The 24,663-nt window shown below is 52.5% G+C and overlaps 1 protein-coding gene and 1 pseudogene across 1 annotated transcript in view; both read left to right on the top strand.

Annotated features, from left to right (window-relative positions):
• Megf6 (multiple EGF like domains 6) overlaps nt 1-24,663 on the top strand; it is a 101,053-nt gene that overhangs the window by 38,671 nt on the left and 37,719 nt on the right. The window contains exon 4 of the mRNA XM_028757797.1: nt 13,123-13,245. Coding sequence (XP_028613630.1) covers nt 13,123-13,245 — 123 coding nt within the window. The remainder of the gene's footprint in view (nt 1-13,122; nt 13,246-24,663) is intronic.
• On the top strand, nt 9,560-10,036 carry LOC114612903 (annotated as a pseudogene).

Below are 24,663 nucleotides of genomic sequence, written 5' to 3'. Positions count from 1 at the left end.
TGGTTTGTGTGTGTGGTGTATGTATGTGTGTGATGTGTATGTGTGGTGTGTGTGTGTGTGCGTGTGTGTGAGTATGCGTGCTGGCTCCCAGCCTTCTTTCCATCTCCTGCTTCCTGTTGGAAAGTATCATTAAACCCCTGGCTCATCCACTGTGCGTGGTTCACTGAAGTGAACTGAGCTGGCTGCAGACTTGTGCTAATGACTTCTGACATTCTGGAAGGGGGAGAAGTTAAAGCAGCCAGAGCCTGGGCAGGTGATGACCTGAGTTTCATCCCCGGGAGGGAGCCGCGTGTGGAAGGAGAGACCCGCAAGCTGTCCTCTGACTTCCACAAGCATTGTAGCATGAGTGTTTGCACACAGACACGCATGTGAAATAAGCAGAATTATAATGTGAGAAGGTGACGATTTCTGGGGACCAGGGAGAGAGGGGTTGAAGGTGGGATATGTGGCGGGCACTGAAAATCACTGCATCACTCAGTGGAGTACCCGTGCCCCTTCCTGTTCAACGCTCTGGAATGCGTGGCACCCAGTGTGAGTCTTGATATGGACCATGAGCTTGGGGCTACAGTGGTATGCTGGCCTTCTGCTCAAATGCACTCCCAATGTGACATTGATAAGGGATAGAGAGAACTGGAGAGCCGGCTCAGCGGCTAACAGCACAGATGCTCTTCCAGAGGAGCCAGCTGTAATTCTCAGTACCCACATGGTAACTCCAGCCCCAGAGTACCTAACATCCTCTTCTGGCCTCTGTGGGCACGAGGCACACATGTGTTGCACAGGCATGCATGCAACCCGCTACCCATAAGCATACAATAATAACAGTATTCTCAAAAATGAGAAAAGGATCACAGAGAGCTGGGGAAGGAGACATGAAGGGACCGGACACTTCCTAAATTTTTCTGCAAACCCCAAACTGTTCCAGCAAAGGAAAAAAAATGAAAAAGAAAGACAAAGAAAGAAAGCAGGACCATCCGACAGATGAGAGAGCTCACACTTGTCGCCAGGGTAAAAAACCGAGTTTCATCCCTAGACCCACATAACAGGAGAGAACAGATCCCTACACCTTGTCCTCTGATTTCCACATGCATGCTGTGGCATTCACTCGTGTATGTGTGTGTACACATGTGCACACAATCACACAACCCACGCATATACCACAGTCATTGCCGTTCCCCAGGGCTGGAGTTACAAATGGCTGTGAGCTCCTCTCTGTCGGTGCTGGGAACTGAACTCCGGTCCTCTGAGAGTGCCCCACCCCTACATATGTGTAAAGGATCTTTTTGTACCTTTCTGCTTGCTGCTTAGGGCATTGCCTACTGCTTGTGTTCTCTGAGGATGGACTAGATTGATTTGGTCTCTGCCTGTCTCCATGCTTCCACAAGCTGTTTGGTTTGTAGCTGTGGGCATCACAGATGCCTGCGTGTTTAGATAGAAGGGTCACATGCTGAGGTCCCAGGAGCGTCGTCCCTGTATCTGAGCAGACGGCGGTGATGGTGGTGGCGTGAGGCTGATCATCTCCTGCAGAGCCACCCAGGGCGAGCAGGGTTCTCAAGTGGCTTCTTTGCACTCCGAAGTTTATTTTAGGACACACTGGGCATCCCTGCCTTGTGCACACATGCTGTTAGGGTCTGAAGCTTTTCTTCTGTTGGGTCTCCAGCATCACCATTGTGTGATGAGATGAGTTATCACCCCCACGTGCAGGAGTGATGGTGAGGGGTGGGGTTTCCTCTGAGGTATTCGGAAAGCTGAGCGGGCTGGCACTGCCTCCAGGTGGTATTGTGACGCTGGAGAGCTGGGTTGCTATCCAGTGAGGTCACACATGCATCTGTGCACACACACACACACACACACACACACACACACACACACACACACAGGCACAAAACTGTTGTTCCCACAATACCTCAAGACTAAAGCAGAAGATCTCAACAAATGTAGATCATGGCCCCCACCTATCAAAACCAGCACTCAGGGAAGAAACCCAGTCACACAGAAGAACCACTCCTCCTACCCAGAAGGGATCTTCGCGATGTCTTCCAACAGTACACTTGGCTAGAGTGGGAACCATTCACTCATATGCATCCATACACAGATACAGGCATTGGATCACCCTGGAGCTGCTACCCTGTACTTGGGACAGCTTGCCTGAACTAATTTCTTCTGAACTGCTCTTATTCTGGAAGGATTCTCCTTCCAGAAAACCTTCCCTGATATGCCTCTCTTGGTTTTTCCCTTTGAGTCCCTTCTTGCCATCCCATGATTCTTTGCTTATCCTACCTTACTCTCCTGACACCAGGCATCTCAGCGCTTGCTCTGGATAGGGTGAATGACAGGGACAGCCTCTCCTCCCACTTGTTTGTGTTAAAGTGGGGTGGGGTCTGGTGGGAATCAGTGTGGAATGTTCTAGCTGTCTCAGGCTGGCAAGACTCCTAAACATTGATAACGACCCTGGAAGGTATGCAGATGGTGGAAACCAGGCTTGCTACAACAGCGGCTCTGCTGGGCACTGTTCCTTCCCCTGGTCTGAGAGCCAAGGGCAGGCTCCAGCCCAGAGCAGAGGCTTCTCCAGTGCTGGCTTGTTCTTCCGTTTTAAAGGCAATCTTCATCTACTGATGGCATTAGCTTTTCTGTTACCGTTCAGCATGGCACAAGTGGGGATTTAGAGATTTTTACCTCGAGGTTCTACGGCACGGATTCCCTCACCGAATCTGAGAGCCAGCCTGGAAGCTTTGGAGAAGTCACACCCTGGCCTTGTGCAGCTTCCCAGGGTCTCATATACATTGGCTTGCAGCCCCTTTGTCTGCCCTCAAACTCAGGGTACCACACCTGGTTCTAACCCCATCTCCTGCCTCCTGTCTCACTCACAGGGCCTCTCACGGTCACAGTGGACACCCCCAGGTGACTCGGAGGGTAGCTTGTTTAACCTCACTTGCTCTAACAGCCCAGCCCTGCCGAGACAGTGCAGCATCATGTTTATAGGCCTCAGGGATGGGAGGCAAGCATCTCAGGGGCCAGCACTGCAGTAACTAACACGAAAACACAAGGAGAACAATTGTATGTAATGCTCTGTATGTATGCCGAGCCCAGGACATTAACATTTTTGGAGCCCTGCACTTACCTATCAGCCCAGCTGCAGCTTGACTGGTGCCTCTTGCTCTCCAGAACCCTCGTTTGTGTGCGGTACCCCACCCAAGCACCCAAGCAGGATGAAGGCTGGCCCCTTGGGCCCTTGCTGAGTGTTTCTTGCTGGAAATACTGTTCCAGGACCTAAGGGCTGTCCTTCCTGGGCTTCACTGTTGGAACGGCAGGCAGGAGGCTAGACTGGGACTGCATAGGTGGGGGTGGGGTAGGGTGCAGGCTGCCTTGCTTTGCAGGCCCTTCCCCCACCCATGTGTGTGCTTCAGCTCTGGGAGGGGTGACAGAATGCTGAGTTCCATCCTGTGAAGTCTTGGATGTAGCAGTTACTGTCTGTGCTTCATAAAGCCAGAGTGGCACTTCCTGCCTCCAGGGAGCTCAGGGGGACTCTTTGAGTCAAGGTTATAGGCCTCACATAAGGCTCTGGTTATACGGGACAGGCCACTCTAACCTCTTCTTGGCCAGAATTGGAAAGCCAGGAGCACAGGCTGTCAGCGTGTACATACAGCCAAAATCTCTCTGTGTCTTGGTCACCTGTGACAGGCTGGGCCTGCCGGACTTGGAGAGCAGCCTCAGCTGGTTAAGACTTTGCTCTATCTGGTTCTAGGATTGGGGGTCAGTCCTTGAGGGATAGTGTGCTAACTGCAGACCTGGAGTGGATGGGCCAGACTCTTCCCCGGGTGGTGATGGGAACACTTTACTTGGGTTTCCTTTGAGCACTTGTACCTACACTTAATGACTACTGTCTCCTTGATAGAAGTATAGGGAGGCTTCTCCTGCCCCCTGTCACTCCATCTAGTAGACACTTCCCTAGGAGTCACTCTGTATAGCTTTGAGTGTATCCCTAGGGGGGACAGGGTTACAAGCCAAGACAGGTGTCTGGCCTGAGAGCCAGTGTTGAGATGGTTCTAGTCAGCCCTGTGAGGGCCCCAACTTTTCCTAAGAGATATCTCCCAGGACCTACCACAGTCCCTTGAAGCCAGGTATGATGATCTGAGTCTTGTTTCTGGCTGTCTTGGGCCTGGGTAAGGTAGGACCCTGGGCCTATGATGGCTCCTGATTTTGGTTTGTATAGATTTACTCTAGTGGTCCATCTATGTCTTCTTGTTCTGTGCTCCTGTATCTTAAGATGAGGTAATAAAGGACCACAGAGATTTGAGGGTCACCATAGTCTGCCCAGAGCTCAACTAGGGGACCCACGCCCAGCTTTCTCAGTATCTGATGAAGAACCATCCTTGGTGTGAAATGCCCAAGGTTCAAAAGAGCACTTGGGCCTGGTGTATTTAGGTGTTTGGGTGTCTAGGACCCTGCCAGCACTGACCTTCATGTGGGTACAAGCAGTTGGTCTTGATTCCACGGAACCACGGAGGCTGCTTCCTACAGGTCCTGGATGCAGCTTGGGGGACAAGCTAAGTGGTAGCTTGGTGGCTGGCTAAGTGGGTAGGCGATTGTAGTGACAATTCTGGAATTTTGGTTTATAAAAACACAGAAATAGTATAAGAATATGTTTATATTTTAATCCAAGGTGTGGGATATGGGGCTGCTTCAGACTGTCCACAGCAGCTGACTATGATTTGCCTCGTGCTCTAGCAGGGGTGCGATTCTGGCAACTACAGATAATTTCTGCGATTGTGTGACGTTTGGATTTCTGGGGACTTTTCAAAGGGTATATAAATGCTGGAGCTCCAAGAGGCTGTGGGTTGTTGATAGTTGTTGGTTGTGGTTGTTAAGTAGTTGTACACAAAGAAGAAACAAGAAGAAATTAGATATCCTGACAGCGAAGATCAAACCCGCCCCAAGGAACTCGACATTCCTCATCACCAGGAAACAGTGTAACAATAATGTATCTCCTTTCAGGAAGCAGTGTAACAACAATATATCTCCTTTCAAGATGCAATGTAACAATAATATATCTCCTTTCAGGAAGCAGTGTAACAATAATGTATCTCCTCTCCGACCCTGACTTTATTCCAGGATCTCTTCTTTCTTCTCTATCCTTTTTTTCTCTCTTATCTAGTGTTGGAGGGTTGAAAGAGTAGAAAAGGGGCTGGAGAAGGGTGGAAGAAGAACTCACAAAGAAGCAAAATACAGTAATAGGTGATCTCTTTTGAGTGTCCCTAGGTGAATTAAATGTCCCATTGCTGTGCCTTGGCTATAGTTCTGAGAAGTGGCCCTTAGTCCCTCCTGCTTTTGAAGGAGTATATAGGAAAGGCCCAGCAGAGTTTGGGGGGGGGGCTGCCTATCCTATCTGTGCTCTGATGAAGCACAAACAAGCCAAGGGGTATGGATCCGTAGTCCCCAAGCTAGTGAACTGGTACCTAGTATTCTAGCTGATGTTGGAGCCCTGGCTTTAGATGTTTGGAAAATGTAATCAATTTCAGTCTTGAGAGGGAGAAACTGGCCAGGATTCTTCAAGGGGCATGTGTGCCATTACAAGGGTCCTCAATGGAGGGGTGGAGATTAGGCATGGTCAAGAAGTGGTGTGGCCTGGCAGGCAGAGGCTGAGATGTTGTGGAGGGAACAGGAGCTGGGAAGAACCTGCCTGAGACTCTAGAGGAAGCATGATGCTTGCCCAGGCCCTGACTTGGCTGAGTGATAAGAGTGTAGGCTGTTAGAGCCAAGAGAGAACAGAATCATGGTTTATGCTACCAAGTTAGGGGTATTTTGAAAAGAATTTAAAATTTTATTTATATGAGTGTTTTACACACATGTATGCATGTGCCTGGCGTCTGTGGAGGGCGGAAGAAGGTGTTGTGTTCCCTGGAACTGGAATTATGGGACCATGTTGGTGCTGAGAACCAACCTGGGTCCTCTTCGAGAACAGTCCATGCTCTTAACCACTGAGCCACATCCAGAGACTAGTTGGTGCTTTGTGAAGGTAGCAACGGGAACTGCCTCTCTAATTCCAGGGTACCTTGATGCCCCCACCTGACCCCATGTGGATCATTATCAACTTCTGGTCTAGACTGCCTCAGCTTCTGTCTGCTGATGTTTGCCCGGCATGTGTGAATTTACACATCCCTTCCAATCTGGCTGGACTAAATCCCCAGACTCTACCTCATCTTCTGATGTCTTACCCCTGAGAGCAGCCCTCTCTTGTCACTAGCTGAGCAGCATTGCTAACTACCCAGTCACTGTCATTTCCTGCATCCCCGAGGCTGGCACAGATCCCACACCCTCTTCCTAAAAGGATCCGTTTCTCCGTCCCTGAGGCCAGACACCTGCTTTAGCATTTGGCAGGGTACACAGGAAGGGAGGCATGGTGGCTTCCTGGGGATGGGGGTGGGGGGCACATGGGTGCTCAGCCCCACCCAAACAACACCCTTGAGCTTGTTCAGCCTAGAGTGTTGAGCGGGCATGTTGGCCGTGCAGAGCAAGCTTACACAGAGGTTTCCAATTGTCCCACTGCCCCGAGGGAAGGGGGGGCCCATCCAGGCTCAGAGGTGGAACATTCCTAAGGAGGAACATTCCTGGGGAGGTAGGAAAGAGGCCCAGCTAATGCATCCTGCTCAGATCGGAGCCTCCTGGAGCGTTGTTGGCGGAGGGGATGTCCCTGGGATTGTTTCTCAGTCTGGCACAGCAGAGTGAGAGGATGCTCACCCCTCCTAGGAGAGGTGCTTTTCGGGGCCTCCTAGGCATAGGGTTCTTTCTGAAGCCCCTTGTACCTGCAGCCCCTCGCCTTTCCTCCAGAGCTCTGGGTAGCTGACTCTAGTCCAGCTGGCTTGCATCAGCTCTTGGATAAGACTCAGGGAGAAGCCCCGGCCTGTCTGGGTGACACCTGGCTATAGGAAGAGGGGATTATTGGCCTCATGAACAGGCAGGGCCTCATAAATCCTGGCTCCTGACAGGCAGCCCGAGGCTTCAGGTGGGCAGATGGGATCAGGTATTATAACCATCCCCACAGGCTCACAAGTTGAGGCCCTGGCTGTCGCCCCTATTCAGTGGGTGTGGGCAGCCCCTTTGGATGTCTCAGAACATGTTCTGTATAACAAGACCTCCTCATCTGGGAAGCTCTCCATAGGCCAGGGAGTGTGAGTGAGTGTGTGTGTGTGTGTGTGTGTTGAAGGGAGGGAGGCATCCTTTGGCTGAGCCCTCCCCTTTTCTGCTCCTCCTGAAGATTTCAAGAATGGGTGTACAAGAGCTTGGTTGTGAGGGCATCAGGTCATCTATAGTGACCTGAGTGAGAGTAGCCAAGGGCAGGCTAGGCCTGGGCAGGACGCTCCTATAGGCTATGAATCCCTTGGTCAAGGTGTGTGTGTGGGGTTGGGGTAACCTTAGTTTCAAGGCCCTGGGAGTCCAGCAGGGGGCATGCGGGCCCTCCTGTGTACCTTTGAAAGGGACTGTGTCCTCTAGCCTGGCATGCCCACTAGGTGGGCCTTGGTGCTAGTCCTCAGGGCTGTCTGGACACCAGTCCTTGGACCAAGCCTGTGCTGTGGGAAGGGCTTGGGCTTGGGTTCCCCCCACTGTGTGTGCCTGAAGGGGAGCAGCTCCACTGATGTTGAATGCTACCAGGCTTGAGGCTCACCGTAGCTGTGGGGTATCTGGGGAGCAGGGCTAGATGGATGGGACAGACGGCCTACCGTCAAGCTACTTTCCCAGACTGAGGCTCCTAATTTCCCAGGAATCTCTCAGGTCACCTTTTCAGGTTCCCTGACTCCATCTGGGTGCTATTCTGGGCCGTGGTCACATTGCCCGCTGGGTGTCAAGTCCAGCCCCAGGTACTTTAATGCTGTCTTGTTCCCATAGGCCTCTCTGGGTCCTGGTCACTAGTTATTTCTTTAGAGTGTAGAGCCTGGAGAAGGCAGCTTCCTGGGGGTGGGGGAGGGGCAGATGAAGCCACGATCATAGGCACCTTTGTGAGCAGGCTTGGATTCGTGTCTCACCCTGCCTATGGCCGTGTCCCCACTGGTAAAGTGGGGTGCCGTGGATTGAGCCACAGTACTATGGTGCAGAGGAAGTTTCCTGGGTTGTAACCTTGTGGTGATGTCCAGCTTGGAGCCCAGTACAGACCAGTGGCATGTCACCTGCCCCAGTACTTTGCTCTTGGGATCCACATCTATTGCTGAGTGGGAGGAGGAGAGGATCAACCTTATAAGCCACAGTTCCGAGATAGTGGCTCTGGGCAGGAGCTGTCTCCACACAACTGCTTTTCCTGTGTGGGGGACTAACAGCCTTACCTTCACCCCAGTTTCTTTCTTTCTTTCTTTCTCTCTTTCTTTCTTTTTCTTTTTTTTTTTTTTTTTTTTTTTTTGGTTTTTTGAGACAGGGTTTCTCTGTGTAGCCTGGGCTGTCCTGGAACTCACTCTGTAGACCAGGCTGGCCTCGAACTCAGAAATCTGCCTACCTCTGCCTCCCAAGTGCTGGGATTAAAGGCGTGCGCCACCACTGCCCAGCGGTGCGCCATCACTGCCTGGCTCACCCCAGTCTCTATCCTCTGCCCCCAACCAACTCTCTTCAGCTGTTCTTGTGGGGCTGGGAAATGTGTGAGGAAGGAGAAGCTGCAGCCTCCTGTCCTCCATGTGCTGTTTGCTGAAGGCTCTTTGGGATTAGCATGACAGGTTGAAAACTAGCCTTGACCGAGGAAAGGAGGGCTGGGCATGGGGGCATGCATCCCTGGGGGAGGATTCCAAAAGCTGACTTGCCAGAGGTCCATCTATCACTCGGCTGCTGTTGGAGCCCGAGGGGTGTGTAGAGATGTCCGACTCAGGGTCTGTTTTTGTACTGTTCTTAGAGTTTTGGGTAGAACTTCTACTCCAGGGGGAGGGGAGTTCCCTCACATCACACCTCCTGCTGGCCCCCTCACTCCCCACCTCCATCCTAAATGATTAATGTCTCTGGGCAGCCTAGTGCACCAAGCATGCAGTCTGTCCCCTAGGGTCTGCACTGGCCTTGGCTGTTTGTCTGTGCTCTGTGCTTCCCAGAAACACACTTTCTGCTTTGCAAAGGCCCCTATAGACGTTCCATGGCATCTCGCCATCTTAGGGGGCTGTGCCCAGGTTTGTCAGGACTGAGTCTGCTAGGCGTCTGCTGCATCCTTGACTCTGCTTGGTGGAGCTGCTGTGCGAGACAGTCCTGCACATGTACATCCGTGTCTCACGTGAGGTCTGGATGAACCCCCAGATCCTGGTCCTGGCAGCAAATCTGAGAACCTCACCACCGTACTCGTGAACATCACATGTTGACGGATGGGCAGTTGAGGGTGTGCCAGCCTCTTCAGGCCGAGCACCCAGATGCCAAGGTGTCTTCATAGCCTGGTACTCATTCATGGAGTCTCTGTAGTGAGGCCCGAGCTGCAGAGGGGCCCAGGCCCCACTTTTGTATGAGAATCCCTGAAGCAGTGGGGGCGTCTCAGTGTGGAAATCATTTCCTCTTCTGTTTAAATTGGGGTGACCTTTACATTATGAAAATCACCATCTTCATCACCATGAAGGTCCAGCAGTGCAGTTTCAGCGGGTACAAGATCTACCCGGGACACTGGGCGGCGCTATGCCAGGACCGACAGGAAGGTTTCCCAGTTTCTCAGGGCAAAATGTAAGTCTGCATTCCTTTCACAAAGTAATCCTCGGCAGATATACCAGACTGTCCTCTACAGAAAAAGACACAAGAAATGACGGTTGGAAGAAATTTAAAGGCATAGAACCTACTGTGCAGTTGAATCTCAGCGAGCTGTCACTGATGTGTCTCTTACTGATATAATGACCAAGAGGACTCAGAAACCAGAGGTTCGGAGAGCTCAGGGAGAGCAGGCTATCAGGGCTGGCCAGGAAGCAAAAAAAGGCCTAAGCAGTCATCAGAGAAGACAGCAACGGCTGCTGCCAAGGCCCCCACGCAGGCGGCACCTAAACTGAAGATTGGGAAGGCTGTGAAGGCCTCTGATCCCCAAGCTGGTGGGAAACACTAATTTGGTAGATCAGAGTTTAAAATAAATATCTGTCTCCAAATCAAAACAAAGAACAAACAAACAAAAAAATCACCCCTTTGAGCTCAGGCTTCAGTGGCACCTGGTGTATTCCTTGTTCTGTGACAAAACCGCCTCTTGTTTTTGTCCCCAGTTCTGGCCTGCCATCTCTTTTCTGCGGTGTGATTGTCTCATGCTAACAGAGTGGCACAGTGTATAGCCCCTGGGCTGGCTTCTCTCACAACCTAGGAATCCTTAGGTAGCTGCTCCAAGGACAGACATTAGCATGGGGATAGATACTGCAAAGAAGCATGCAAAGGTCTCCCTGGGGGTGTCCTGGTGAACCATTGCAGGGACATCCTAGAAAGCCATGGGGTGTCCTAGTGAGCCGTGGAGGTGTCTTATTGAGCCATGAGTGGTAGGGGGAACATCCTCATGAACCTTGAGTGGACTCAAGAGTGCCAAGGCCCAGGGGATTTTTTTAAAAGACACACAGAGGTTGCACATATTGTCTTGAAATGATGATCTTTAGCCCCCAAGATCAATATCAGGGTGATGCCAGCCAAGACTGCAAGGGCAGCTACTTGGTGGTCCTCTGGGCTAGGCTCCTGGTCCAGCTCCAGTGGATTTGGCTGTGAGGGTTCTTGCTCCAGGCCACCTTGTATGCATGAATGTCATAGCCTCCCAGTGCTGACTTGAGAAGGTTTGACGAAGGCTCCTTCCCAGAGCTTGGGAATCCTGCCTTTGCACGCCAGCACTCCCAGGTGATAAACAGGAAGTGCTCACAGGTGAGAACTTTAATGCATGCAGGGCTGAGGCAGTTTACACACGAGTCACAGGTGGTCTCTACTGAGCAGTTTCCTGTGAACTTCAAATGTAGTGTGGGGACCTTCCTTGGCCATCCCCATCTCTGAAATGTCTCAATCACTGCCCAGATGGCTAACTAGCCCTGGCCATGTGCATGGAAAGGTGCTCAGCCAGTAACCTGCCCACTCTGCCCTGCTCCAGGGTTCCAGGCTGTGACAAAGGCTGAGAGGGAGAGTAGGGGTGAGCGTTTTGGCTTCTGCCTTGAAGCTCTTGTCGTTGTCGTTTGGGTGTTTTGTTTTTATTTTTTATTTTTGTTTCTCAAGACAGTGTTTCTCTGTGTCCCTGGCTGTCCTGGAACTCACAGGCTGGCCTTGAACTCACAGAGATCCATCCCCCTCTGCTTTACTAGTTCTGGGGTTTCAAGACAAACCACATTGCCAGGCACTCCTGAAGCTCTTATGTGTGGAATTTGTATAGCATGTGCTGTTTCCCACAGCCCCTGTGGTCCTGGGATAGAGACAGAAACCCTGAGATGGATGGGGAATGCACCTTCTGAAGTTTACATATCCAGATGTGGATAATCCCCCAGTGTGGATGATATGAGTTGTGGAGACTCAGTAGGGCTCAGGCTAGCCCAGGAGTGAAGGGAGGTAGCTACTCAGGGGTGCTCAGGATGGTGATGGGGCAGCAAGTGTCTATCCTGGGTACCCAGCACTGTGACCAAGGTCAGGGGCTTTCCCCATACACACGGGGACCCCTAAGGTTCTGAGCTATACTGGGCATTTTTACTCTGGTGCCCACTTGGCTAATATATGGTTTTGTGAGGTTTCCTAACCTGGATCCATACAGTACTATGAGAGAACCTTCTTTGTCTGTGACCCTGATCCTCAAGTCTCCTCCCCCTTCCCCACAGCTTCCCTTCCAGTTTCCCACACAGTGGTCTGAATAACAGGGCAGGCCTAAGCTGTGTTGTGCCTCATTCCCTGGCCCTCCAGCCTGGCTGTTGTTCTGTCTCCTCAGGCCAGCAGACAGGGGGCCCTAGACGCCCCAGCTGTGACCTCTGCTGAGACTCTGTAACTCCCCAGGAATTCCTAGGAAATTCCCACCGTTGGCTTCACAGGGCTAGACTTTTGGCTGAGTTCCAGGAATCCGGAGGCAGCTGGCCAGTGTCCTTTGGCCACCGCGGTCCTTATGCGACAGCTGGTATCTCTGAGGCCCTTAGCTTAGCTGTGGGAGGTTCTTCTAGGAACCCTTCTGATGAGATTTGAGAGATACTGGGACCACTGAGTAAGCTTTGGGCCATCTCAGACCGGAGAGTACCCGTACCTGGTTCTGCCAACTTCCCGTGTGTAGCTGGTAAGCGTTTGGCTTCCCTCCTGGCAACAGCATGTCAGGTAGAATAAAGGCTTATCTATGTGTACCTGTGACATGTTGGGATTCCCCTTGCTCTGAGTCTGCCTTGAAGTTGGCTGTGTTTGGGGACACTGGAGAGTCAGCCTCCCTGGACTCAGATGAGGCGATATGACCAGGTGGGTGGGCAGAGGCATAAATTCTGACTCAACACATGATGAGCCTATACATTCATAAGGCCCCTGCAGTACCAGGCTGGCCAGATTGGGTGGTGGTTGAAGCACTGTTTCTCTTGTATAAGTCTGAGTCCAGGTAGGAATCTTCCATCTCAGCTAGCCGTATGCCTACTCAGAGTGGTCATCTGTGCTCTGTACCCATATGAGCTCATCAGAGGAAAAGGAGCTGTGGGCTCAGGCCCCAGGATTCAGGGTCCGGTAGCTTAGCTGTATGCTCACAGCCTTCCCTAACTTGACACAGTTCCACCTGGTCATAAAAGCGTAAAAGGAGACTAGAACTGTCATGGTGTGACCAGAGTATTGAGTCCATTGTCGAGGACCTGTGAGGGGGGATCGTGTAGGGTCCCCTAAGTTTGGAGCAAAGGGAGGCTGGTTTCTTTGGAAAACCTAATGCTGTACAGGTGGCCTTCCCGGAGCCTACAGGATGTTCTGGGACCAACATCACTGGTTGTAGCTGCTCTTAAAGGTCAAATCCCCTTCGATGAGCTGCTCAGATACTGTCCTGAGGACCTGTTGCACTGGATGCTTGGAGAGCCACCTCCCTGGGTGCTTGGGTGGAGGCACGGGGGATGGCGGTATGGCTCTGGGTCTGTTCACTTCCCTCTACGGGGCCTGCCTCATTAGCTGATGCCCCTACCATCCCTTGGGGACACCGTGTTTCGGTGGCCAAATGCTTATCTGCGTCTCTCCCCACAGATGTGGATGAATGCGCCAATGCCAACGGGGGATGTGAGGGCCCGTGTTGCAACACCGTGGGTGGCTTTTACTGTCGCTGCCCACCTGGTTACCAGCTGCAGGGTGATGGCAAAACCTGCCAAGGTAGGACCTGTCTGTTACTCTGCCCTGGGGAGGGGCAGAGACAGAGTGGGTGGTGGGAACCAGGGCAAGCTCAAGCTAGGACTAGGAGCTAAGACCCTGTGGGGGAAGGGCCCACATCCCTGTGACACTGATAGGAACCTCGCCTGTCAAAGACTGTCAGAGGCCTGGGGCTGGAAGCAGCTTGCCAGCTCTGAACTGGCCCCCTGTGACTCCGCCCCAGCATTGCTGGCAGGCCGTCAGCAAAATCAAGACCAGACAGAAGTAGATCCTGAAGAGACTCAGGGAACTGAGGAGTGGGGGAACTGAGGAGGCCCTGCTGTCCCCAGCCCCTCAGTCCCTCCTCCCCTTTTCTGCATTCTCTGGCAGCCCTTACATCTGAACCCAGGGCTGGTTTGAACAGCTGAGTCCCGTGGCGTGTTTGGGGCTGTCAGTGGCCAGGGTTCTGGGCCTGGGTCAACAGGCTGTCTTTGCTGTCTCTATCAGATGGTCACTGTCGGTATCTTAGAATGTCCTCAGTTAAGTGTCACACCATCTCCAGCTATTCAGCTGCCCATCTGCAAACCATCTGCCTACAAGTTGGGGCCTGGCCTGCTGGACTTGGGGTCTGGAGAGACATTGAGGCGGGGGTGTCTGCTCTGCATGAGACATTCTAGAAGAATGGATATCCGTGTTCTCTTCTCTAACTTGTTCCTGTAACCAGCAGGAGGTTGGAGGTGGGGAATGTTGCTGTAACACTAGGGTCATGCCCCAGCTGTGGGGCAGCTGGAGGCCGGTCCCTCCACGTGTCTAGCCTAAAGGGAAGTAGGGCAGATAAGTGTTTAATGATTATTGTGTCTGTGTTTCCGTGCCTGTGCAGCTAGTCCCTGTGGACGCCCTCAGAGTCCATCCCTTTGCTTTCAGGTTGTCTTGCCAGCGGAGGTCTGGGTCTCGGGTTGACCAAGCATTAAAGATGGCTCATGATTTGAACTGGCTTAGTAAGTCAGCTCTGGGGAGCAGCTTGTACACAACACTTTTCTTGTATCTGTGACAAAGCTATGCATTGTGAGTGTTCAAGACCTTTGTAGGCTAGAGTTTCTCACTGTGTCCTATAGATATCCTAAGGAGACTGACTGGTCCCCATATCACAGAGCCCAGATAGCCTCCCTCATCACCGTAAGCCTGGGGTATCTCCCTCTGAAAGGAGGGAGTGATGGCTGAGCTTGTTTAAGGAACAAACTGAAAGATTTGATACAGGCCTGGCCCTAGGCTGCTTCCTGTGAGCCAGTTCATCTAACCAAGTGTTGGTTATTTCCTGCTTGAGTGTCACCTGCCCTTTGGCTTGGCTGCTTCTTCCTCACCCAAGGTGGAATCAGGCTCCCCAACCCCATGGCTTCCTGAGTAGGAGTTGGTCTGAGGGTAGGGGGCTGTCTACTATTCCCAGAGCCTCACTGTATCTGAACTTCGGGAATCTGGAAATCCCCATTCTTCAGCGGCAAACGGAAAGCCATGCCAAGAGCTCTTCTGGGCAACACAGATTCCCAGCATTCCTCTGGTCTGCTGGCTGGATCCAGCAATCACTCCTGCTGATGTCTGTGCCTGTCTGGCAGCAATTACCCAAGGGCAGGTACCCAGAGTACCTGTTGCCTCTGGGGCCAGGCAGTGAGGTGCCATGCCTAGGGTCTCTTCAGAGCCTGTGGGGAAGGTTCACCATAGCCATGAAATAATCTCAGAAGCCCCTCACGTAGACATCAGATTGTAGGTGAAAGCACCCAGCATCAGGATGCCATAATGCTTGGGGTAGGCGTGCACTTCTTGCCTCCCAGGGCCTCTCTGTCTAGCACTTCCGACTCTAGTCAGTTGCTTTGGGATGATGCAATGGGCCAGAACCTGGCTCTGCTGACCCCATATTTCCTACAGCCCAGAGGAGTGGATTGAGAGCTCTGTACAGTGGGGTTCTAGACAGGTATTGTTAAGGCATGGGAAAGGGTGTTCCCTAAAGACCCACGGGGCCCCAGAGAAAGGCTGGCTACCCTCCCAGCCCATTTATATCCACCCTGTCTGGGAGAGGGATGCCCTTGGGTGTGCGTTAGAGGGCGTGTCCCATATCTTCCTTCCAGAAGCCCTAGTGTGTGCTCTGGACCTGGTGTGCTGTGTTGATGCCCATTCCAAGTGGGACATGGACATTTGGGAGCTGAGCACAGTGCCAGCAAGCTAATCAGACTGGCTTCCGTTTGCACGCCCCCAGGCATGAGGCAGGCAGAAGCCAGGAAAGGACAATGACCTAAGGCCTAAGCTGTCCATCCATCCACGAGGGCTGAGCTTGCCTGTGCTAGGTAAGCGCTCTACCACTGTCTCTTACCCACAGCTGCCTTTGAGACAGGGTCTGACTGAATTTCCCAGACTCCTCTTGACCTAGCTCTGTCCCAGGCAGCCCTTGGGATCTTCCTGCCGCAGCCTCCAGAGAAGCTGGAATTGCAGGCCTGTGGCTCTAGGTCTGCTTCTATGTTACTGCATGAGGCATTGGAGTCTCTGTTTGGGGTCTCTAAGGGTAGACCAGGTCTTTGCAATTTGGCAGAGGTAGATAGAGGCAGGGGCATGGCCAGAGAATCAAGTCTTAGGCAGAAGCATTCCACCGGCATCTGCCTTCTCTCTTCTCCTGCCTCTTCTCCGCCCCTACCCCCCATCCTGGTTCATCCTCCGGCTTTGCGAGTTTGAGATGATTGGAGGTCTAAGTCACCTCATGGCCAAGGGGCTGCTGAGAGCCAGGAGCCTGCTGAGCTCTCTCTGTGTCCCCTGCCAGCCCAGCCTCCTCTGGCAAATGTGAGGCAGTACAGCTCGCAGGGCGCAGGCTGCCTGCGCCTGTGAGCATGGTCTGTAGGAAATGAGGATGTCCCAGGAGGAGAGGACTGCCTTGCTTGCTCATGCAGGGAGGTGTGTGCAGAGTTGACGGCAGGGTGAGCCCAGAAACCACCGAGAGTGATGAATTGTCACCATGACACAGAACTGGCAATGAAGCCTGGCCGGAGGTGTCTTGGCCCCAGCCCTGAGAGCTGGTCCAGGCTGGTATATGTCATGTTCTGGGAGGCTCTGCTGGAGCCGGGGCCAGATCCACTCGGCTGGACTGGGTGACTATAGTAACACTAGCCACTGTCTCTGCATTGCTGGGTGGGATCTCGTCTCTGCCCTGGACTAGTCCTTCTGAACAGGTGGGCCCAGGCCTGTGTGTGGCAGACTTATGAGGCTTTTCAATACTTATTTTGTTCGATTGCTGTGTGTGTGTGCGTGTCTGTATCTGTGTGTGCGTGTGTGTGCAACCTGCGGTGCTGTTCTAGATGCTTGTCCAGCTCCTTTTTTGACAGTGTTTCTCATTGGTCTGGAATTCACCAACTAGGCCAGCAGCCAGTGAGCCCCAGGAATCTCCTCATCTCTCCAGACCTGGGACTGCACGTGGAGGCCCTGCCTGGCCTCCCTGCTGATGGGGCAAACACGTCTGAGCCATCATCTTCCCAGACCCAACAAGGCTACTTTCTGTATGCTCAGTTGTCTCTGCCCTGCATTGGCAAAGCCACTCCGGGGCTCGCCGTTGGTGCCAGTGAGGGTTGAGCGCCTCCTTAACCTCTCACAGAGGTGTGTGTCTGAACCTGGGCCTCTGTCAGTAAAGTGTGACAAATAAGACACTCGGCTCTTAAGTCGTTAGAGGATTCAGGAAATGCTCAGAGGCTAAGACCAGCATCATACTTGCCAACTGCCAGGCTAGTTTTAGAGGCAGATCATGAGTGGAGAGGTTCTGCTTGCTTGCCAGCACTGCCTGTGGAGGGCTAGCCTGTGTCCTGTGGGCTAGCCTGTGTTCTAATGGGACAGGTCTTTCCTCAGGCTCTTGGCAAGTTCAGACAAGCTTCAAGGCTATAGTTTACCTTACCTTGCTTCCTGCCTCTGCTGCCCTCTGGCTTGGAGTTCATTTCTAAAACATTCCTATCTGTAAGATGGGTCCAGTCCTTACACTACACGGAGTGAGTGGCCCGAAGGCTCTGGTGATGTTGTAACAGGGTGAATTATTCTGTCTTACTCAGTGCTGTCAGGATGGTAGCCAGAGCATCTCATGGGGGCAGGGGGAAGGGGTGAGGCTTGGCAGCCCTTCCTGCTTCAGGTCTCCAGGCCTGCCTTCTCATGCAGGGTGGGACTCTGTAAGTGATGTCCCGAGAGGGGAGGCTCAGGCTCCTGCCTTCCCCCTAGCTGTAGGAGTTTAAGAGTAGAGCTGAGATCGTCTTGGAATGTTCGTGAGAAGCTCGTGGGCTCCAGCTCTTCATGGACACTATGTCATTGTCCCCAAGGAGGCTCCCCCAAATCAGGGTTCCCAAGAACCTTGTCTCACCCGCTCTCAGCTGTCACAGTGGCTCCAGTCCCAAGTCTGTCACACCCACTGATGCAGGATTGTCGCCTGAGAGCTCAGCCAGGTCCTCTCTATCCCTAGGGAGAGGAAAGAACGTGGGATGTGAATTGGAGCTCTGATTAAGAAAGTTGACAGCAGCAGAACCAGGCCAGCTGTGCTGGTCCATAAGGGAGGATCAGTGGTGCTCCTTTAGTCCCTGATTCTTGTGCCTGCTCCCTGCGATGGCCGTGCATCTGTACCTCTTTTGAAGTAGAGCCTTCACTGACTCTCTTGCTGTGCAGTATCTGGACCCCAGGAAGCCTCACCAGATGCCAATATGGTTCCTGTAGAGTGTCCCCAAGTCTTTAAGTACCTGTGGATTTTGTACTCTTTGGAATAGCCTGGCCTTAGCAGACAGGAAGAACAGTGACTGAAGCACCCTACTATGCTCTTGTTACTCACAGTGCTGGGTCACTGCTAGCATCATGAGATCATCTTCAAGGAGGCTCCTTTTCGAGGAGGCTCCTTTTCGAGGAGGCCGGCGTGTGGGAAAGGCCTCCCAAGCTTCACACACCATTAAAGAGCAGAGCTAAAGGACAGAGAGAATCCACAGTGGCTGCTGAGTCCCAAGCAGGGATGGTGACCCCAGAGCTGGCTGGTGACCTTGGGGTCCTGTTCTCGGACACTTGCATGGCCCCTGCTCCCACTGGAATCCCTCCAGTCTCCCAAGGCCTTTGGGAACACGAGAGAGGCGTGTTCCTTCCCTGTCTTTCTGGTCAGCAGTACTTGGCACATAGCTGGCGTTTGTGTCTACCAATGTCCTCTGTGGACTCGGATGCTCCATGTAATCTGCAGTGTGGTAGCGTGAAGAGAGGTTAAAGCCCGTAGCACCATCCACCCGCTAAGGAAGACCCGAGTGCGGTCAATGAAGAACAGGCCTCACCAGATGCCAGTTCTGCCGGCCTCTGTCTTGGCTTAACATCTAATACTGTTATTAGTCAGTTCCTACTGTTGCTCGTGCATCAGAGGAACTCAGTTATAGCGGCGAGAGTGGCCACACACACATACACACACACACACACACACACACACACACACACACGCACAGACAGAACTCGAGGCTAGGGGATGTGGCCACATACCTGTGAGCTCTAGAGTCAGGCATGAACCTGGCCTTCCAGCCACAGAGTCACGCCCTTCTTTCTGCCAGTGACAGAGCTAGGGCTTTCCCAGTCCAGTGTCCTCTGGATATGGCAAGGAAACCCAATTACAAATGCGATCCTTCCAGGCCAGCGGCAGGTTTTCCAGAGACGCCCCTGGCCAGGGCCTTCCTCCATCAGAGGTGCTGAGAGTTGAAAGCTCTCATTTCCCTTTGCTGGCTCACGCCCATTCCTCTAGTGAGCAAACTGGCAGGTAAACCCCTGATTGAAGCCAAGGCAAGAAAATAATAGCCTTTAAGGTCAGTACATTGCCAGCCCAATGGCAATTGAGAGGCCTGTCCCACCTCCCCAAAGCCAAAGGCCCTGGGGCATCTCTGGAGGATACCAGCACAGGGAGCTGGCCTCTGGTAAACACCAACCCCTTCCTGGCATAAGTCCTTGTTAGTTCAGGCAGACCTACAGAAAAGAGCTAGACATAAGGGTCATGAAAGTTTGAGCCCCCAAGGACAGCATGACTCAGGGTCCCCCAGTCCCAGGGCTGGGCCTAAAAGCACTTGCCTAACATACAGAGCCTTGGGTTCAATCCCCAGGACCGCACAGATTTCATGGTTGTTTGTACCTACAATCTCAGACTCGGGAGGGAATGCAGGAGGAGTATCAGAAGTTCAAGGTCACTTCCCTTTACTTTTGAGGCCAGCTTGGGGCTATAGAGACTGTCTCTAAACACACACACACACACACACACATTACAAGAGGCTGCGTTCTCAAACCAAGCTAAGGAAAGGAAGCAGACAGTAGAATGGAGGGCCTCAAAGTGTTGTAGGAATCCTGGCCAGTATCCCACAGGACAGTAAGTCCTTGAGTTGAGAAAACGACCATCAGATGACATAGGGAAGATCTTTCCCCGGTTCTGGAAGCTTCTACATGGGAGATGAGGAGTCTTCTGGGCTGGAGAAAGGACGTTGCAGGCATCCCTTCTCTTCTGTCTTCCTAGTACCCAAGCGGCTTTACTCCCGAGTGGTCTAAGTCTCCTCCTCAAGAGCATTTAGTGGATAACAGGAATACTAAAACCACCTTAAAGAGCAGTTATGACTTGTGTGACCTAGAACAACTCATTCCCTGTTATGCCTCCTGGAGGTGAAGCTGACAGGCTGGCCCTCCTGGCTAGCAGACGGTAGAGCTTATAGGCCTGGTTACAGGACTTGCACCTCATGGCCAGTTGGGGCGGGGATGGGGGCGGGGATGGGGGCGGGGATGTAGGCGGTGCAGTAGGGGTGGGTCAAGGGCGATGGTGGGGGCTGTACAGGAGTGAGGGCTAGGGCGGAGGCGGAGGAGGACGGTGTAGTGGGGGTGGGGTAGGAGCAGGGGAGGGGGCGGGGGCTGTGCAAGAGTGGGGGCATGGGCAGGAGCGAGGGCAAGGGGAACCTCTACTTAGCCGGAGCAGCACCTCTTCTCCACTTTGTCTCCTGCCTCTATTTCATTCTGGACCAACCTCTGCTTGTCCCATGTCCCTGGCTTCCTACCTTGTCCCTGTGCAGCCGTGCCTTCGAGCTACTGTTTCTCTCAGTACATTGGTTTGAACGAAGGCTGCACCTGCCACCCAGGGCCTCATGGGATACTTTCCCTGCCCCACTGTCTCTTACCTAAGGCATCCTGGGAGTCTTAAGCCCCTCCCACCCCATTTCGCTACCCTAACTTCAGACCCTGCTATGTAGTTGGGTTCTTAAGTCCATCGACCCTTAAGTCCATCTGCCCAATTCTGGACAGAGCCGGTTTGAGGGGAGGTCTGTGATCAGCTGCTACGGGGAGACCCGTGCACCACCTTGGCTTTGGCTGTGTAGGGATTTGAGTAGTGGAAACCCTGTTGAGTTGGAGATCACTGCTGTGAGTCTTACACGGATGCAGACTGTTCCTTAGAGTCTAGGTAGCATGTAGGCCAGTGGCCTTGGGCAGAACAAGAATTAGTGGCCAAGTAGATTCCTGTGGGAATTGTGAGGTAGCATTTGGGACCTCCTGCAGGTACTCAGCAGGAGCTGATTGCCAACATTTGCCCTAGCATCCGGCAGGTGGAGGGAGGAATGATCCAGGGTGTCTGCTGGGCCATGACCATGACAGGAAGGCATGGTCCCAGCCACTGACTCCTGGTTCCTTCTACCCTGGGATCCAGTCATAGTCTAGGTCTCCCGCCTTGGCTGCCTGGTATCCAGGGCCCTTCTTCCTCATTGCCTGTCAACCTCCAGCTGCCTACTCATATTCTCAGACAGGCTGGTTTTATAGTCCCGAAAATGTCTTCTTCAAAGGCCACATTGGGCCTCCCTTCCCCCAGGAAGCTTCCCTAAGTCAATTGAGCCACTTTGTCTCCCTCTCTGAGTGTAATTCGAGACTCAGGTGTCACAGATCTGTCTTGTGGTTACTGCTCTCTCTGGGGCCCAGGAAGATGACTAACCTCCCCTAAGGTGGGAATGTGTCTTTGGTAGAATACATGTCAGGATGTTCTGGGTCTCACACAACCTCAGGGAGAGAGACCCAACAACAGGCAGCCACTGAGAGTATGATTGCACACATTGGATATGCTTGATCTGAGGTCCCTGTGTGGCTGGCTCTTGTCTGGTGTTTGTAGTGCCTCCTGGCATTATTCTGGCTTTGGGGGTCTCAGGTGCTTCATGTGGGTCTGGTGTTCCTCGGGATGCATGGCCTCTAGAAGAGGCTATGGGTCAGGACTGCTCTCCCAGGAGGCCCTTCATCTGCATGAGGAGCCCCCCCACCCCCTTGTTTCCACCTGGTCCTGCCAGGAATGGCTGCAGGCAGGAAAGGCAGCTGGATTCATTTTTCTTCCTTGGCTTGGGTGAGGAACAGGGACTGGTAATGGATTTACCAGAAAACTCACTCAGAATGATTCCAGGAGGCTCAGCCAGACCCTGTGTGCTCTGAGGCTGGGCGAGGGCCTTGGCACACTTTGCTCCAGAAATGACCTCCACACAGCACAGTAGGAGAGGGCTTGGGAGGAATGTCGCGGAGTCTGGGCTCTGTAGGGAAGTGGGTTGAGCTATATTTGGCTGCAGCCTGCACACTCACCTCCCCTGGAGGTGAAGGGTCAGAAACAGCCAGCAGGTGCATGTCCGGTCTAGGAGGGAGTTCCGGGGTAAGAGGGGGTTCTTCGGCTTAGACAGGCTCAGGTCCTTGGTCCCATGCAGGTTCCAGCTCTGTTCTGGTTTCATTTCTGCTGTTTTGATAAAATATCTCAATAAAAAGCAGATGGGAGTGAGAAGGTTTGTTTTAGAAACAATTCCAGGTTGCAGGCTGGCCATGGCTGAGGGAAGCCCTAGTAACAGGGGTTACAAGGTATCTGGTTCCAGCATCCCCACAATCAAAAGTAGAGAGAAATAATGCTTACAAACATGTTCAACTCAGTTTTCCCACTCATGCCATTCAGGCAACACTGTATAGGAAATGGCGCCTCCCATACCAGACTGGGATTAATTCAATTAAGACAGCCCTTCTCAGACACGCCCATAGGCCAGTCATCTCTGACGGTCCTTCATGAAGACTCTTCTCAGATAATTCTGGGTTGAGTCAAACTGATAATTAAAGGTAACTGTCCCAAGCCTCTTCCTGGCCCTTCTCCCTGCAGCGAGAGATGCAGTTAGGATGGAACTGTCCCTGGCTGGCTAGTAGTCCACTCTGCTCTGTCTGCATGGGCTGTCTGCACCTTTGCTGGGTCTGGAAGATCTTTCCTTCAGCTCTTTTAAGGTCCACTTGGGAGCATGCCTGGACTGGTCCAGCACAGTAGGCACACAAAGATCATGCCTACCCAACCAAGTACCTCACCCACCATTGGGTAGCTTAGGACATCAGATTTAGATCTCATTAGGACTGTCTCTAAAGATCTCTGCTGCTTCTTGTATTTTATACCCTTCCCTGACTGCTGTAGACTCAGTCACTGCTTGGTCTTTCACCAGGTCTGCACAAGTAGTTCCATCCAGAGCTGGTCCTGTGGGATGTTGCCAGGTGGGAACATGGACGGGTGTAGTAGAGGGTAGGCTGGTCACTTGGAGTCAACTCTGAGTTCTTAGAATCATGGAGGAGGTGTTAAATAGATTTCTATGTCCTCAGCTATTGTGCTTCTGTGAGGCTATACCTCACCCAGTACCACTCTGTGCTCAGCCTGGGAACAGGGGCTGGGTACTGTTCATCTCTTTGGGATTCAGTAACATGCACTTAGGTATTTGATATCTGAGTTGGACCAGGGTAAAAAGCTGCAGGGGAAGATGAGTGGCCAGGGTATCCAGGGATGTTGCTGGGAGACAGACCCACATCAGGGTCTACTTTCTTATGTATTGGTGGCCCTGGGAAATGCCAGTTCTGCCCCATTGCCTAGAGTCAGAGGTCTCCTAGCTCTGAAGGAAATAGTGGTGTTTGGGGAGTCATGGTGGTGTCTGGGGGGAATCAAGACTGAGAGAAGACTGGTGGTTGCTGGCTTGAGGAGGGAGCTGGGCTGGCTGGAGGTGGGAGTGGCCCCTGTTGCTGACACAGACATTCCACAGGCAGAGCCACAGCGGGTTTGCATTGGGAAGGCATTTCCCAAACAGCATCCAGACCCCAAAGTCCTATGTCTGGATATGTTTAATGACACCGAGAGAGATGGTGGGGACAGTAGGGTGGCTTTGCAAGTCCCTGGGCTGTGACTTGGGCCAGGCTATACAGATGCAGGACATGGGAATGAATGGCCCCATTTGGGCTAGAGTAGCAGCTAGAGTCAGTAGCTGAAGGGGTGTGGATGAGAGGCCACTGGTGGTCAGCAAGCGTGAGGCTACTGATGGATAGGGCCAGGGCTGGAGTCATTTCAGGCCAGTCTGGCCAGATCCCATGGCATCTTTAGGTCTGATGGGGAAGGACAGGTCCTTCAGGGACCAGCTCTGGACACTGTCATGGCTTAATGTTTAGCCTTAGGATTTGGCATTATTAAAGGGTCCAAGCCTGACCTCTACACTTTATCCACAGGAGGGAGGTGCTGCCATGGTCACTCCATATTATAGAGGAGGAAATGTAGGTCATGGCTGGGTCAGGGCATGGGAAAGACTACTAGGCATGGTGTTGTAAAGGCAGCTAGATCTACAACAGGAAGCCAAGAACTTGAAACTAATTTAAAGTGGCAAAGTTTTAAAACTCCTAATCTTAACCACAGTGATACAGTTTCCAGCAAGGCCATACTTCCCAGTCCTTTCCAAACGGCCACCAACTGGGACCATGTATTCAAATGCACAGGGGACATCTCTTTCAAACTACTGTGAACACCGTGACCAAAGCAAGCTGTGGAGGAAAGGGTTTGCTCCAGCTTACAACTCTCAGAATGTATTCGATGGTGGAAGGAAGTCTGAGTAGGATCTCAGGGCAGAAATCTGGAGGCAGGAGCTGAAGCAGAGGCTGTGGAGGAAGGCTGCTGCTGTGTGTCAGACTTCCTGAGGAGATGCAGCCTGCATAGTGTCTACTCACCCCAGATAGGGGAGCTCACAACAGAAGAAAGTGCAGTTGCCATCAAGGTCCAACTTGGTAAACCAATAAGTTTTAGTGGGGCTACTTACAGGAATATGGGTGAGGTATTACTTACAGGAGCAGAAAATGACTCAAAGATAGCTGTATCACAAAAGCCCACCCCAGCATGAGTGACTATTCACAAAAGCTGGGAACATGGAGCACACTGCACAGCCTGCAGGCAGCTCAACAGGTTGGAGAATGTGCTTTGCAAGTACCTTTCTAGTTGGCCTAAGCTACCCTTGCAGGCAGCTTGTCTGAGAGTAACTTGTTTACCCTTTGGAGGGAGGGGCCTAGTGAATCTAGTCAGTTTCAGGGACTTCCTAAAGCTTTTTTGAGTTGTTTCTTTCTATCCTTAGGAGCTTCCCTGCAGGATAG

This window comes from Grammomys surdaster, unplaced genomic scaffold (assembly GCF_004785775.1).
Source record: "Grammomys surdaster isolate TR1022 unplaced genomic scaffold, NIH_TR_1.0 126185, whole genome shotgun sequence".
Taxonomy (NCBI): Eukaryota; Metazoa; Chordata; class Mammalia; order Rodentia; family Muridae; genus Grammomys; species Grammomys surdaster.
This window is presented reverse-complemented; position numbering and strand designations above follow the sequence as displayed.